The sequence below is a fragment of the Pecten maximus genome, chromosome 6, assembly GCF_902652985.1.
Source record: "Pecten maximus chromosome 6, xPecMax1.1, whole genome shotgun sequence".
Taxonomy (NCBI): Eukaryota; Metazoa; Mollusca; class Bivalvia; order Pectinida; family Pectinidae; genus Pecten; species Pecten maximus.
In genome coordinates, this window is record NC_047020.1 from 43,699,860 (window position 1) to 43,716,986 (window position 17,127).

The 17,127-nt window shown below is 35.4% G+C and overlaps 2 protein-coding genes across 3 annotated transcripts in view; one reads left to right on the forward strand and one right to left on the reverse strand.

Moving 5' to 3' along the window:
- LOC117329857 (BTB/POZ domain-containing protein 17-like) overlaps positions 1–1,843 on the reverse strand; it is a 37,288-nt gene extending 35,445 nt beyond the window's left edge. For both annotated transcript variants that reach the window (XM_033888035.1, XM_033888034.1), the window contains exon 1: positions 1,743–1,843. The gene's annotated coding sequence lies outside the window, so the exon portion shown is untranslated. The remainder of the gene's footprint in view (positions 1–1,742) is intronic.
- Positions 1,844–2,088: 245 nt separating this feature from the next.
- LOC117329858 (GDP-Man:Man(3)GlcNAc(2)-PP-Dol alpha-1,2-mannosyltransferase-like) lies at positions 2,089–13,901 on the forward strand. Its single transcript, XM_033888037.1, is given in 5 exon segments — positions 2,089–2,141; positions 3,787–4,029; positions 4,956–5,887; positions 6,332–6,372; positions 6,374–13,901. Coding segments are annotated over 5 exon segments (1,518 nt in total). The 5' UTR covers positions 2,089–2,094; the 3' UTR covers positions 6,629–13,901.
- The last annotated feature ends 3,226 nt before the right edge of the window (positions 13,902–17,127 follow it).

Sequence of the window (17,127 nt, forward strand, 5' to 3'; positions counted from 1 at the left end):
TCTATGTAAGGGTCCTATGTTACTAAGTTAGGACCCTAATATGTCTATGTAAGGGTCCTATGTTACTAAGTTAGGACCCTAATATGTCTATGTAAGGGTCCTATGTTACTAAGTTAGGGCCCTAAGATAGCTATGTTAGGGCCTGAGGTTACTAAGTTAGGACCCTAATATGTCTATGTAAGGGTCCTAGGTTACTAAGTCAGGACCCTAATATGTCTATGTAAGGGTCCTATGTTACTAAGTTAGGACCCTTATATAGCTATGTAAGGGCTCTAGGTTAATTACTAAGTTAGGACACTAAGATAGCTATGTTAGGGTCCTACTGTAGGTTACTAAGTTAGGACCCTAAGATAGCTATGTTAAAGTCCTACAGCTATGTTACTAAATTATGACACCAAGTTACTATGTTAGGGTCCTAGGTTATTAAGTTAGGACCCTAATATGTCTATGTAAGGGTCCTATGTTACTAAGTTAGGACCCTAATATGTCTATGTAAGGGTCCTAGGTTACTAAGTTAGGACCCTAAGATAGCTATGTAAGGGTCCTATGTTACTAATTAAGTTAGGACCCTTATATAGCGATGTAAGGGTCCTATGTTACTAAGTTAGGACCCTAATATGTCTATGTTAGGGTCCTAGGTTATTAAGTTAGGACCCTAATATGTCTATGTAAGGGTCCTATGTTACTAAGTTAGGACCCTAATATGTCTATGTAAGGGTCCTATGTTACTAAGTTAGGGCCCTAAGATAGCTATGTTAGGGCCTGAGGTTACTAAGTTAGGACCCTAATATGTCTATGTAAGGGTCCTAGGTTACTAAGTCAGGACCCTAATATGTCTATGTAAGGGTCCTATGTTACTAAGTTAGGACCCTTATATAGCTATGTAAGGGCTCTAGGTTAATTACTAAGTTAGGACACTAAGATAGCTAGGTTAGGGTCCTACTGTAGGTTACTAAGTTAGGACCCTAAGATAGCTATGTTAAAGTCCTATAGCTAGGTTACTAAATTATGACACCAAGTTACTATGTTAGGGTCCTAGGTTATTAAGTTAGGATTCTAAGATAGTTCTGTTAGGGCCCTAGGTTACTACACGTACATTGTAAGTTAGGACCCTATATGTTACTATGTTAGGGTCCTAGGTTATTAAGTTAGGATTCTAAGATAGTTCTGTTAGGGCCCTAGGTTACTACACGTACAATGTAAGTTAAGATCCTATATGTTACTATGTTAGGGTCCTATGTTACTAAGTTAGTATCCTAAGATACATGTAGCTCTGTTAATTTATGGCCATATTATAGCTAAGTTGTGACCCTAGGATATCTATGTTATGGTCCTTGGTTACTAAGTAAGGGTCGTAATATAGAAGGCAATTTTTGTATATCCTTAATAAACCATTGTAGAAAACGTCGTGAAGGTGACAAGCAGTCGTCTGCATTTTGGTTAGTATATTTATAAAAAGAATTCTAGTCTCTATTGAAAAATACCAGCTCCTACTCATACTATTAGTGGATATACAGGTATATAGTAGAAGTAAGGGTTAATGTTATTTTTTTCTGATAATACATGTATGTACACTAATTGTAGATCTACCAACCAGATGCAGACGCCTGTTATGCAACATAAGTTATACTGTAACGTTAGCCTACTTATTGTCGAAAAACAATAATGGACATGTCATTCCAAATGGTAAACAAATATAACCTGAATGATGTTAACATAAATGTTTCATTATAAATACATACCTTAGTTTGTTTTCGCTTCTGTAGTCATTGGATATTGTAAGTTGACAGCAGCAAATTAAAGTCTAGCGACAGTAGTAGGCCTCAGTAGGCCTAGTTTGTTTTCATCGTTCCGCTCTATTGAACACATATGAAGAGTTCCAATGCAGGGGAGGTAAATATCCCGTACACGAAATACGTCAAACGTATCTCAGTCTTTTTCTGACAAAAAATGGTACATTTTCTATTTTCTTAAACCAAATAAATGTGACCACAGTTAGTACAGTTCTGTTCTTGTTTTTGATATATATCAAACGTGTTATTTCTGAATGATGTGCTGTAGCAGCCGGAACCGGAAATACGTTGGTAAAACAATATGGAGGTGATGAAACAGTTTGCTGGCTTGATCCAACAATATTTCAGGTCAATATTTTCGCCGTCTAGTTATGATGCGTATTTATAACGAGGAATTGCATATATTAATGCATTTCTGTTGTACCCATAATGTTTTTGCAGACAAGTTATTTTAATTACAATGAATATGAGCGACTGAATCCGCTACAAAAGCACTCCAAAAACGAAAACATTCCGTCTGTCCGTATCAAATCATCAATTGACGATAATCCGTACGAAACAGGGCATGGGGATTTTGTAACTGACATAGTGCGCAATTATTAAAGTCTTAGAATTATAAATTCTTTACTTGTAAAACACAAATATTTAATATCTACCGTTCATCGACCTCCTTGCTTGTGTAGTAGGCCTTGTAGTGGAAAAATGGCCAGACTGAGGTTCTAACCCGGTACCTCCAAACACTAGCCGAATACTCTACAAATTAAGCTACCTGGTCGGCGATGATCGACCCGTTCCAGTTCTGCTACACTCTTCCCTTCCTTTTTAAGTCTTTCACCTCCAAGACCTAACAACTCACAGCCCAGCTTAGGGTATCCCCTTGTCAAGTATTCACCTCACTTGAAACAAGGTTTGATCACAGGCACCAAATGTAGAATGAGAGGGAAAATGCACTGACAGACCAAGGTTTGAACCCGGGACCTCCAAACACTAGCCAGATGCTCTACCAATTGAGCTACATTGTACCTTGTCTCTGATGATCGACCTGGTCCAGTTCCGCTTCACTCCTACTGAATATGATGTCAATATGCTTAGTGCATACAAGAGGAAACACATTGTTGAATTACAGAAGCATGATTCTGGTTCAGTTGGTAGATAGGTGTATTGTCATGCATAAGACCTGTTGTGGTTGGTGGTTGTAGGGAGATGCTAATCCAAAATGATACAAAATGGCATAATGAATGTAATTTGCATGAAGGTATTGTATTGGCAACATCTTTACCAGGTCTTGTCAGATCAGTCCGATATTCAGACTGTATCCTCACCTGATCTTGTCAGATACGTCCCGATAATTGCCATTACTCATCACCTCATTAAATCATTAAAACGTTATATTTCATTACTTTTTATCAAAAATAAAACTTGAAAGTCAATTTTTGGAGGTTGTTTTACATTGATTTAAAAGCCTGATAAATATCCTCACAAAAACATTGTTAGTTTTAATTGATATGATTATATTATGTGTAATTAAAAACATATAAGATTTCTTTTACCTTGATAATTATGCAAGAAATGGCATTTTAATGAATGTTGAAAAGTGGTAGGTAGTTGGTGGAAAACAAGCATTGATATCTCCTTAATTATGACTGTAAAACAAGTTGGGTTTTTTTCATTCATGTATTGTAAAACAAGTTGGGTTTTTTTCATTCATGTATTCACCCTTGAGAGATTTTTCCTGAAATCTGAACAATAGTTTTCACATCTTATGACTTTTGATTAGTGGAAAATATTCAAATATTTATTCATGTGGATTTTATTTCATTTGGAAAATGTTTCATCAGGATTTTATTTTGTGGATTTCCAAATTATAATTACAAGTATTTGATGGCTAATTTGGTAAAATATTGACAAATGTTCTGCTGCAGATGTCTTCATTTTATCTGAAATAATTTTTCATGCACAGATTGATGAATTTATATTTGTTCATATTTTGCAGCTTTTTATCGGAGATGTTGACCTCATTGATCTGCATCTGTGTCATATTTATCATTGTCATCGCCATAGCAACCACATTCCTGAGGTACTGGATTCAGCGCCGCTCTGCATTCCAGCTTCCACATATTAGAAAAACAAAATCAGGGGAGATAACTCCTGTGATTGGATTCTTTCACCCTTATTGTAATGCAGGAGGAGGAGGGGAAAGAGTGCTGTGGGTGGCTATCCGGTCGATACAGAGAAGGTAATTATCAAGATTTAAATATCAAATTTTAAATGCAGAATTGTTTCCATTTATCAATGAGGCCATCTTTAAAAATATCTTAGTTTAAATTTGCTGTAACCCGACCAGGGGGCTTACATATGGGTAGGTAGGTAGTGCTGAACTTTTTTTTTATTCAGTTCTGAAAACAGATTTTCAACCTTCAATACAAAAACAAACCAGGATATAAACTGTTTGAAATCATTATTTATTTTGACACTTAAACAAAAGAAACACACACCAAGGTTTTTTGGGTTTGCGAGACGTATTTTTAAACTTGAAAAGCAACTTCCGGACTTAAATATCCGGAATGGTGAATTAATTAAAAAAAAAAGTTTTATTTTTCACAATAAAAATTTTCTGAGTAGGCGCATTTTTTCTGGGTTGGGCTGGTTATGCCAAACCAACTATATTTTTACTTTTGCCTGACTGGTTGGATACGAGTTTAGGAAATGGAGGGGAGAGAGTGCTGTGGGTGGCTATCTGGTCAATACACCGAAGTCAAGGATCAAAATATCAAATTGTGAATGTAGAGCTGTTTTCAAAAAAAATAAAAAAATCTACAGAATATTGCCTGAAGTCTCCAAATTTCAATTTCATGTGAAAATTTTGTACCAACAAATACATTATATTTAGTCATGCCTAAGAAAGAACTTTCAGACTTCAAGAAAATGTTTGATATCATCAATTTTGTAAATACACAAAAATAATTGTTAAGTTAATGAAAAGATTAACTTTATGATTAAAAAAAATTGTTCGTATAATTATTATTAACTCAATGTCATGATGCTCTAACCTGTAATAGGCCCATCTCCTGATTTTGAGCCTGATGTTATGTATTAGCTACCTAGACTTACTGTGGGGAATTTCGGTTTTATGACATTACTCTATCTTTTATACGACTGTAGGTACCCCAATGTGAACTGTGTTGTGTATACTGGAGATACAGACGTCACTGGTCCACAGATCCTGGAACGTGCTCGTCAGCGATTCAACATCACACTCAAGTCTCACGTCCAGTTCATATTTCTGAAGCGTCGTAGATGGGTCGAGGCAGTCAAGTACCCCATGTTCACTCTACTGGGCCAGAGCCTTGGATCGGTTCTGCTCGGCTGGGAAGCCCTACTCGCCTTTGTACCAGATGTTTACATTGACACTATGGGGTATGCGTTCACGGTTCCGCTATTTAAATACTTCGGAAGATGCCAGGTTTGTTGTTACGTTCACTATCCCACGATAAGTACGGACATGTTGGAGAAGGTATCGTCACGAACGGAGGCTTTCAACAACGCGTCCTTCATTTCCCAGAGTCATCTCCTCAGTACTGTGAAACTTCAATATTACAAAGCTTTCGCGTACCTTTACGGTGTGGCTGGAAAACGATGTCACGCGGTATTGGTCAACTCGACCTGGACTTACGGCCATATTAAACAACTCTGGCAACCCTCCGTCCACACCTACATTCTCTTCCCGCCCTGTGACACGTCAGAATTCACCAAGATCTACTTACGGGAACACATTGACTCACCCACTCAAAACATCATATCCATCGCTCAGTTTAGACCTGAAAAAGACCACGCGTTACAAATAGACTCCTTTCATCACTTTCTCCTGAAGAAAACGGAGAAAGAGCGAAGTAAATACAAACTAGTCCTAGTGGGAAGCTGCCGAAACAGGGGAGATAATGACTTGGTGGACAGCCTTAAACAGCAGTGTGATATACTAGGTATAACAGAATATGTCGAATTTAAACTCAATGTCAGTTTCCAGGAGCTGAAAGAGTTGATGGCGTCATCTACGGTGGGATTACATACCATGTGGAATGAACATTTCGGTATTGGTAAGTAATTACAAAGATCCAATGGAAAATCAGATATTGTCTCTTTGGCAAATTTAGTAGACCCCTACGTGGTGGCCGAGTGGTTAAGGTGTCCCGACACTTTATCATTAGCCCTCCACCTCTGGTTGCAGGTTCAAAACCCACTTTGGGGCAGTTGCCGGGTACTGATTGTATGTCGGTGGTTTTTCTCCGGGTAGATATAGACATGTCACAACAGATTGTACGTGTATTGCATTTAAGATTCTAAAATGATATTATGATAGCATTCACAACATCTATATTAAATATGATACAAATTACGATAGAAGGGAGACAACTCTCAATTTGTAAGAGTTTTTTTCAACACTGTCGCATCTTATCTAATAATTATAATTCTTTTGGTTTTTATGCTACAAACTATTTATATTTGAAGATTTTGAATGATAACAAAAATGTCTGTTGCAGGTGTAGTAGAGCTAATGGCCGCGGGCACCGTGGTCCTGGCAGCATAATTCTGGAGGACCCAAACTGGACATAGTGGTCAGTTACAATGACCATTCAACAGGTTTCCTGGCCGAAGATATCCAGTCTTATTCTCATGCACTGGACACAATATTTAGTCTAACGCCACGGCAACGACTTGACATTAGGAAGAATGCACGTGATTCCATATCTCGATTTTCTGAGGAGGAATTTGAACATGGATTCCTTGAAGTGATAGAACCGCTCATCTCAAACATTCGCCGGAGGCTGACATCTTAGATTTTGTTTATGTTTGTTATATTTATAATACGACCAATTACAAAACATACATGGCTTTGACTATCAACATTCGGGGCTTCAGTGATGGTGCTGACAACTGAAGAATGAATTTCACTTGAAGGTTACAAGCATGAAACTAGATTTACTGTAATGGACCAGGTAGTCAAATTTTTTTCCGACTCCACCACCTAAAGACAGAAAATCTTAATGTGGGAAGAGTAATAGACTGAAAATAGATCACTGTTAGATATTCATTTTGACAATGGGTAAGGTTGTAAAATGTTGGGATGTAGCTTTTTCTTAGTTAAGAATTTGGGTTGAAGGATGGGGCTGTGGGAATGTAAATTTTGCAGAAGACAATCTTGACAAATACTAGATGTTAGAAAGGCTGGTTGTGTATAATCTTAGTCATGTAAGTTTTGTTTTTCGGTCTTTTTTATTTATTGTTGTTGGCTACTTGTTGCAGTCTCTTAAATCTATCACCGATGCCTAACCCATGTCCTGCATTTGCTTGTTAAAAGGATCCTCTTCTAAAGAAGAAAACATTTAATTTGTTGCTACATTACATACAGTGTGTTATAAATCCAAATCGAATTAAGAAGTGCGATAATAACTCCTTGTTTTAATAAAACGTTCTTGTTATTTACATGTAAGGCTATTTCTTATGTATTTTTGGAGTCGTATATAGCGAACACTGCTTTAATATGATTAGAGCAGTGATATATCTTTGACTTGCAAAACTAGCTATTCACTACATGTACAGAGCATTAGGCTTATTTTTTCAAAACTGACTTTTGAATTTATCTGTATATGAAAATTGATGCTGTATGCATTAAAAGGCTAAATTCTGTCGTAAAGATGAAAAGGATCATTGTCACTGCATGTTATCGTTCCAGGGTATTCAGAAAATACTTAACATATATTTAATTAATATATTTTTTAAATACAGTATGCATATATTAAAAATGCTTAAACCTTTGTACAGTAACTGTTCTCTGTACAATATTTCAAAATAGAAAAAGTTAATTTATGGTTGTTTATAATTATTGAACCAGAATCTCGGTTTCATTTCAATTGGTTCATATAGTTACAGTGATTGAACTGTGTAAGGGAAATAACTGTCAGGTTTAGTGGTGTAATGTCAGATTAATCTGCTATCAGTTAGGTTACATCCATGACGCTCTCTTTTATTTTCTCTGAAATTAACCTTTTTTTTAAACATTTTTTTCAATAAATTATTTTCGACAGCAAAGAAAGAACATATATTTTATATTTTCTCATTAAACAAAGTGCTGTATGTAAATTTTGATTCAATGAAAAAAAAAATTGTATGTTTTTCTGTTATAGTGAAGTATATGATGTTGTTAACAAAAAACCTAAAAAGAATTTGGAACATTTTAACAATATTAAGGCAAAATTAAGAAAAGGATTAGAAACAAGAAAAAAGAAACACTATTAGAAATTGTCCTGTTTCCTACGGGAACTGAAAAATATATTGTAGAATGTAATGAAAGTTTAATCAAGATAGGGAGCGACGCTATCATCTGTGAAAATTTCATCCGTTTTCATTTACATACCCTTGTCAAATTTCAGTTTGAGACAAGGGTACCCTTCTCAGATTGAATAGCGTTTCGGGCCCCATCAATATCATGTATGACCTCCATAAGCTACAGTGGTTTTACAGACTTTCTTGTTCACTGAGTTGGTCAGGGTATTGACCCTCGCTATATACAGATTCATCCAATGCATTGTCAACTGAACAACATTGATTGGAAGTTTCGGCCTATGTCAGATCCTTCTGTCCAACTCGTCCCATAAATGTTCTATCATGGAGAGGTCGGATCAACCTGAAATTTGACAAAGGTACTAAATTTACATGGATGACACTTTCACAGTCATTTCCTTTCTTTCAAATACATTAATATGTTCTGTAACATCTTATTATTTCCTGTAAACCAGGCAATTTCAAATCATGTTTCTTTTTCCTTCAAGTGTATCATTTTAACAACAATACATCCTCCCGGCCCCAGGTGAAAATCGTAATAAGCGATAGTGCGATTTTTGCACCTGCAAAAATCGCACTATCGCTTATTACGATTTTCACCTGAGGCCGAGGATGCCAACAATACTGCCTGGCAAGTATTATTACACTAAGTCTGAAAATAGAGTAAAATTGATGCAGTCAATGGAATGTGCTTATTTGATTGGTCAGTTTTTCTCACATGACATTGAATGAAACAGACATTGTATAAGCTTCATTAGAATGATAATTTTCTGTTTATCAATAATAAAATTGTGTAAAATGTGTGAGTATTAATTTCATTTTTGTGTATTACTGAATTTTATTTGAATATTTTCAGAATTTAATTACTACTTGAATTACATGTAATAACTGTGAAATGATATTCTCAGTTGTTTTGAATATTTCCCAAAATGTGTTAAAATGTGTTTTTGCAATCTCTCAAGGAGTGTATTAGCTTGTGTAATGACCCCTAGGGGGAGATTGATGTTTTTTATATAAAATTGAAGTGATTATCTCCCTTGCAATGCTACATCTACACCTATGGATACATTTCTTTTTCTTCAGAACATTTTCAATACTTTCTATTTTCACTTGAATTATAATTGATATATAAATGAAATAAAGATGGTATCTTAAAAATTAATTACTACGTAAATAGTCCAAAACTACAGCATTTGAGCGAGTCATTTTAGTAGTAGTAGTTTTAAGATCCATACTCTGTCATAAATAGTGCCTGAACATTTTTCTTCCAGTTGAAAAATTTTATCCATAATTGCACGATAGTTTTTCACTAAATTTGTACTACATTGGAATTCTATTCGTACGGCATGCATAATAAATCTAGTTTAAATCTTAACTTGATATAATTCTTATGAATGTAGATGTTATTTTCAAATTAGTGAGTAGCTGGTAGGAGTCTATGACATTGTTCGTCTGTTCTCTTAATTCTGCATATTATAAGGAATTTATGTTTTGGTATGAAATCCTTTTTATAAGCAATTTAAAGTTTTTAAATCTTTTCACCGCGTAGGAGCCATAGTGTTGCTTGTTCTGTGAATAACAAATTCATTACTAGAATCTAAAAGGCATGAACAGTGTCGACGGGCCCAATTTTCATCAAAATTTCTTTATGTATAATTTTCCGTAGGAAAGCATTATAGAATTAAGATTTACCTTAAATCTGATAATACAGTATCTGTTAAGGCCACAACAAATTTATTTTTACACTTTTGAAATTTTCATTATAAAAGTTGTATTATAAATAAGTCATAATTTGATTTCAATAAATAAATCATATTTTGATTTCAATAAATAAGTCGTATTTTGATTCCAATAAATAAGTCGTATTACAATTAAGTCATATTTTGATTTGAATGAATAAGTCGTGTAACAAATAAGTCATATTTTGATTTGAATGAATAAGTCATATTACAAATAAGTCATATTTTTATTTGAATGAATAAGTCGTATAACAAATAAGTCATATTTTTATTTGAATGAATAAGTCGTATAACAAATAAGTCATATTTTGATTTGAATGAATAAGTCATATTACAAATAAGTCATATTTTGATTTGAATGAATAAGTGGTATAACAAATAAGTCATATTTTGATTTGAATGAATAAGTCGTATAACAAATAAATCATATTTTGATTTGAATGAATAAGTCGTATTACAAATAAGTCATATTTTGATTTGAAAGTTTGGGTTAGGGTTTTCATTGAGATGTTCTTTATCTCTTAGTTTGTCTGTCCATCCACTTCAATTTGGCCTGCCAAAGTGAACTTGATGGTAGTGTGCTGTACAGATTTAGACTATTTTCAAATATTGTAAATGTTTTGAATCTTAAAAATATTTTTTCACTTGTTGCTATGACTTGATTCCGATTTGTTTCAATTGATAAGAAGATCTGTTTTTGCATGCTTCCATGTATATAGATTTGATACACAAGTAAATTCTAAATGCACGACTCTATGTTGAACTAAACATTTGTTAATTTGTGCATCATCAAGATTATGACCAATACACAGATGTATTAGCCATTACAAGTTTTTTGCTCCTGTAAGGTAGCATACAGCCCTAGTCACAATTAATGTCACAGAAATGTGACATACAGCTTTAAGTCTTTGTGTACAGCAAGATAACACATATGAAACCCAAGCTGTTCATGGTAATGTAACATACAGCCTTAAGTCTGTGAGTGCAGCAAGGTTACCCATACAAAATCTAAGCTTTTTATTGAATTGTAACATACAGCCTTAAGTATCTGTGTGAAGCAAGGTAACCCATACAAAACCCAAGCTTTTCATTGAATTGTAACATACAGCCTTAAGTCTCTTTGTGAAGCAAGGTAACCCATACAAAACACAAGCTTTTCATTGAATTGTAACATACAGCCTTAAGTCTGTGTGTGAAGCAAGGTAACCATACAAAACCCAAGCTTTTCATTGAATTGTAACATACAGCCTTAAGTCTCTGTGTGAAGCAAGGTAACCATACAAAACCTAAGCTTTTCATTGAATTGTAACATGCAGCCTTAAGTATATGTGTGAAGCAAGGTAACCCATACAAAACACAAGCTTTTCATTGAATTGTAACATACAGCCTTAAGTCTCTGTGTTAAGCAAGGTAACCCATACAAAACACAAGCTTTTCATTGACTTGTAACATACAGCCTTAAGTCTGTGTGAAGCAAGGTAACCCATACAAAATACAAGCTTTTCATTGAATTGTAACATACAGCCTTAAGTCTCTGTGTTAAGCAAGGTAACCATACAAAACCTAAGCTTTTCATTGAATTGTAACATACAGCCTTAAGTCTCTGTGTGAAGCAAGGTAACCCATACAAAACCCAAGCTTTTCATTGAATTGTAACATACAGCCTTAAGTCTCTGTGTGAAGCAAGGTAACCCATACAAAACTTAAGCTTTTCATTGAATTGTAACATACAGCCTTAAGTCTCCAGTATTCTACAAAGGTTGCATACTTCCTTAACTGAAAGAATAAGTTGTACATATAGCAGGTAATGTTTACTGAAGTGACAGATTAAACAAAATTATGCTATCATACCAGTCTGCCCGTGTTTGTCTTTATAATACATGGGTACATGGGGCCGCGGTGGCCGAGTGGTTAAGGTGTCCCGACACTTTAACACTAGCCCTCCACCTCTGAGTTGCGAGTTCGAAACCTACGTGGGGCAGTTGTCAGGTACTGACCGTAGGCCGGTGGTTTTTCTCCGGGTACTCCGGCTTTCCTCCACCTCCAAAACCTGGCACGTCCTTAAATGACCCTGGCTGTTAATAGGACGTTAAACAAAAACAAACAAAATCTTTGTAATAAATCAAATAACAAACATCCAATCAAAATGTCAGATTAGTGTCCTATTGATAACTTTCTTAAAGTGACTTGATCTTTAGATTTTTATCTCATAAAACTTTCTTAAAGGGATTCGATCTTTAGATTTTTATCTCATAACTAATGTTGTAGCATTTTAATGCATGTTACATGTTACATGTAATTATAAAATTCAAATGTTAGCAAATGATTTCTGCGAAATTTCAAAATAAGAATTAAGGAATTCTACGTCCTGTTGTTGGTTTATATAATGTGATTGTTCATGTGCACAAGTCCAAAGCTGCCTTGCAACACGTGTATGTTGTGTACTCGTTAACTGATCAATCTAATGATCGAGTTCCTTTAATGACCTTTATTTAATATAGGCATTTTTCTCCCTTCATTAAATTTTGTAAAATCTAAAATCAAACCTTCATCAAGAATGGAAATCCTCACAAAAATGAGAAATGTTCAAAAAGTAAAAATGGTATCATCATATGTGTTATGGAATTTTGGGTAAATGAAAAGCTTTAAACCTAAGTAGAAGGGTTCTGTGCTGTAAGAGATGTATCTTTCTTTAAATTGTTTTTAATTTATTTGGGTATTTTCAAAGAAGAATAAATGATGCTGGAAATAAAGTATGTATTTGTAACAATTTGTCAGCCGTAGAATTGAGTTTTCATCTTGGCAATACTGAGACAACCTGACTTAGAATTTCAGAAATAAAGAAAATGAAGTTAAGATGATTTAATGTAATGATAAGAACATCACAACTTAAGTTTACTGTGATGAAAATAAAACCCCCGAAAAATACTGATTTTGCAGTTAAGTTTTACCATGATGAAAATAATAACCCACAAAAATTAATGATTTTTGCAGTTAAGTTTTACTTTGATGAAAATAAAAACCCACAAAAAATGATGATTTTGCAGTAAGAACCATGTCTTATTACAAAATACATGTAACAACACCCAGCAGAGATCTGGGTTATTGAAGTCCCACAGCTTGAATTGTGATGTCATTACTGCTCACCAAAGAAAGAATGGAGGAATGAGAATATCACCATTTTTTATTTCCTTCTAGTCTGATAAAATGCTGTTTGTTTTCATGAATATTTGCTGAGTAATCCTAAAATGTGTGATAATCATAATCTTACACTTGTTTGAATTCCATATGAAGTTTAAGAAAGATTCCTTTATTTCCTAAATCTCAAGAAATGGAAATCAACGTAAAATCCTGTTTTATGGGGAAGTTTTTTTCGAAGATTTGTTGATTTTTTTTTTCATGAGAACTTAAAAATGTTTGATTACTATAACATTAAAACTTGTTAATTTAACACATGTTTCTTAAGGAATAAAGAAAACCTTCCTGGATATTTGTTCTTGTAACATAAATGTGCAATATTGTCTTATACAAGGAGTTCCAGTATTACCAATAGATTTCTACAAATAACAAATTGTAAAATTAGCTTAAGAAGTGTTAAGAAAATTGTACTTTTAATATTTTTTACTCTAAAGAAAAAAAATAAAAATTGTACTTTTAATATTTTTTACTCTAAAGAAAAAATATCAGAGTTTGACAATCAAGAAATGCTATCATAATTTCTAGTTATTTAAAGAAAAGGTGTAGAGAGTTACCTCCCTTCACATCCATTTATTTTAAAAGTTGGAAGTAATGAAAAATTTCTTTACAAAATTCTACCATAAGCAGACTTCTCTGAATATCTTTTATGGTGTATTTTTCATTTTAAGGGCTATGCAATTTGAACATTTGTGATACTACTATATTTCTAAATACCACAAGAAGAAAATATGTACATTGTAGGTCAAGTTTTGATTTAGTAGTGATCTAGTGATTTGATTACAATGATTTAGAATTCTTGATAAATCTCAATAAAGAACTCTTAAAATTTGAATTGTGTTATATTTTTCAGTTTTCTATTGTATTCCTATATATGCTGTCGTGTAATATAATATAATTTTGTGTCAGCCCTCTGTCTTCCATCCATCTGTCCATCAACTTTTCAAAACAAATTTTTAGCTCAACTGGTCCGAAGGACCAAGGTGAGCCTATGCCATACCATTGCGTCCGTCGTCCGTCCGTCCGTCCGTCGTCCGTCTGTCCGTCTGTCAACAATTGACTTCTTCTCCATAACCACTGATCAGAATTTGACCAAATTTTCTCAGAAACATCCCAATGGAGTGTGGACTCAAAATTGTACAAATGGTGGGGCTGACCCCCCAGGGGTCTGAGGGGCGGGGGCCAAAAGGGGTCAATTTGGCTCTATTAATATAAACGACTTCTTCTCTGAGACCAAGCAAAGGATATTGCTCCTATTTGCCTGGTAGTATCACTATGGGATAAGGATTCAAAATTGTACAAATGGTGGGGCTGACTCCCTGGGGGCCTGAGGGGCGGGGCCAAAATGGGTCAATATACCTATATTGATATTAACGTCTTCTCTGAAACCAAGCAATGGATATCGCTCATATTTGCCTGGTAGCATCACTATGGGGTGGGGATTCAAAATTGTACAAATGATGAGGCTGACCCCCTGGGGGCCTGAGGGGCAGGGCCAAATGTGGTCAATTGGGCTATATTGATATAAACGACTTCTTCTCTGAAACTGAGCAATGGATATTGCTCATATTTGCCTGGTAGCATCAATATTTGGAGGGGACTCAAAATTATACAAATGGTGAGGCTGACCCCACGGGGTCCTGAGGGGCGGGGCCAAGAGGGGTCAGTTGGGCTATATCAATATAAACGACTTCTTCTCTGAAACAGAGCAATGGATATTGCTCATATTTGCCTGGTAGCATCTCTATTGGGTGGGGATTCAAAATTGTACAAATAGTGGGGCCGATCATGACCTCCCTTGGGGCTGAGAGGCGGGGCCAAAAGGGGTCATTTTGGCAGAATTAACATAAACAACTTTTTCTCTGAAACTAAGCAATGGATATCTCTAATATTTGACTGGTAGCATTCCGTTGGGTTAAGGATTCAAAATTAAACAAATGACGGGGCCAACCCCCTTGGGGCTGAGGGGCAGGGCCAAAAGGGGTCAATTTGGTTAAATTGATATAAACAACTTCTTCTCTGAAACGAAGCAATGGATATCACTCTCATTTGTATGGTAGCATGGTCATGAGGTGGGGATTCAAAATTGTTCAAATTTTAGGGTTGACTCCACCAGGGGGCTGAGGGATGGGGCCAAAAGGGGTCAATTTGGCTAAATTGATATGAACAACTTCTTCTCTGAAACAGCTCAAATTTGACTGGTAGCATCCTTTTGGGTAAGGATTCAAAATTTTATAAAGGAAGGAACTGACCCCCCGGTGTGCAGAGGGCGGGGTCAAAAGGGGTCAATTGGTTTAAACAACTTCTTTTCCGAAACTAAGCCATGGATATCACTCACATTTGTGTGGTAGCATCCTTATGGGGTTGGGCCAAAAGTCAGTTTCATTTCATGGATTAATGCATTTTTTGGCATAAAAACCTCACGTACCCATATAAAATGCCTATAATATATTGACATAGCAATACCAGCGACAAATATACTTAATCATCATTCTTGTTTCATATCATGAAATCCAGGTGAGCGATAGAGGCCCTCTGGGCCTCTTGTTTTTTATGTCCTCCTACCTGAAGGGCCAGGATGACCTATAGCCATTGTGCTTTGTCTGTCATCATGTGCTGTGCATTAACTTTTCACATTTTGGAATTCTTCTCAAATTTTAGTGGGATTCAGTTCAAACTTGCCTGAAATGACCCTTATTCTGACCAAGTGTTATTTTCCAGGTCAATTCGAAATCCAAAATGGTCACCATCTAGAAAATGCATTTTAAACTTCTTCTCCACTTTCACTGCTGGCAGTAATCTAAAAATAGGTGGGCATGTTAAGAAAAGGAAGCCAAAAAAAAGTGTTGTTATTTTTCAGCTTCATTAAACCTTTGATGCGGCAGCCACGCTGGCCATTTTGTAATATGATTGAGCAATCACGGTTTTCCTGAGCAACACATATTCAAATTTCTTTGCAAGTTGCTCCAGTGGAATTCAGCTGAAACTTTGTCTTTTTGTTTTTACAAATTCTCAGATGACCTATTGCAATCGCCTTCTCAATAACACAGAGGCCCAGAGTTGTGATATTGGGCAGAAGCATGCTGGGATGAAGACCAATGTTGTTCAAAACAGTTACCTTGACCTATCGTCAAGGTCCCAGGGGTCAAATATGTTAAAATCTTTGAAACAACTTCTTTCCAATAACCAGGAGACCCTTAGCTATGATATTGGACCGTTTTGTGCTGGGATGATGGGCTACTAAAGGTGATCAAATGAATTATCTTGGGTGTATTTTCAAGGTCACAGGTCAAATGTGTTAAAATCTTTAAATGACTTTTAAATAACGGAGACGCCCAGGGTCATGATATTGGTGCATTGGAATGCTTGGATAACAGACTGAAAAGTTTGTTCAATTGAATGACCTTGACCTACCTTCAAGGTCACACTGGTCAATTTGTCAAATTCTCAATTCAAAAGCAAAAATAGCAACTATCAGTTTATATTTCACTAATCATATGACCATTAAGGCTCATTAACTTCTTGTTTAAAATGATCCTGAATCGTCCTGACCAAGTGTTGTTGTCCAAAATCCAAGATGGCCGCTATCTTGAAAAACACATTTCAAACTTCTTCTCAAGTTCAAAAAGTGGGATTCAGCTCATACTTGGCTGAAATGATCCTGAGATGGTTCTGACCAGGTGTTGTTATTTTCTGGATAAGTCAGAAATCCATCACGGCCGCCATCGCCAACAGTACCACTATACTTTATTGTACTTGCCACTGAGTGTGTATACACATATACTACAATGGTACTAGGGGCTTTAAAGTCAGATGATCGTAAGGCCCATGGGCCTCATGTTACGGTTAAGAGTATTATTTTATTGTCGCAGGGTTTGGAGCCAAAACACTACTAGTCCAAAATTCCTGAACACATTTTGATGAGTATAGTATGAAGCATACGTAGACAAATGGAATCAATTTTGTGAAAGCATGGCTCGGCCATGGAGAGGGGCAGGATTCTATCAGCGAAATTGTTATAATTTTTTCAAATCCTTTTATTCAAATAAAGGGATTTTGAT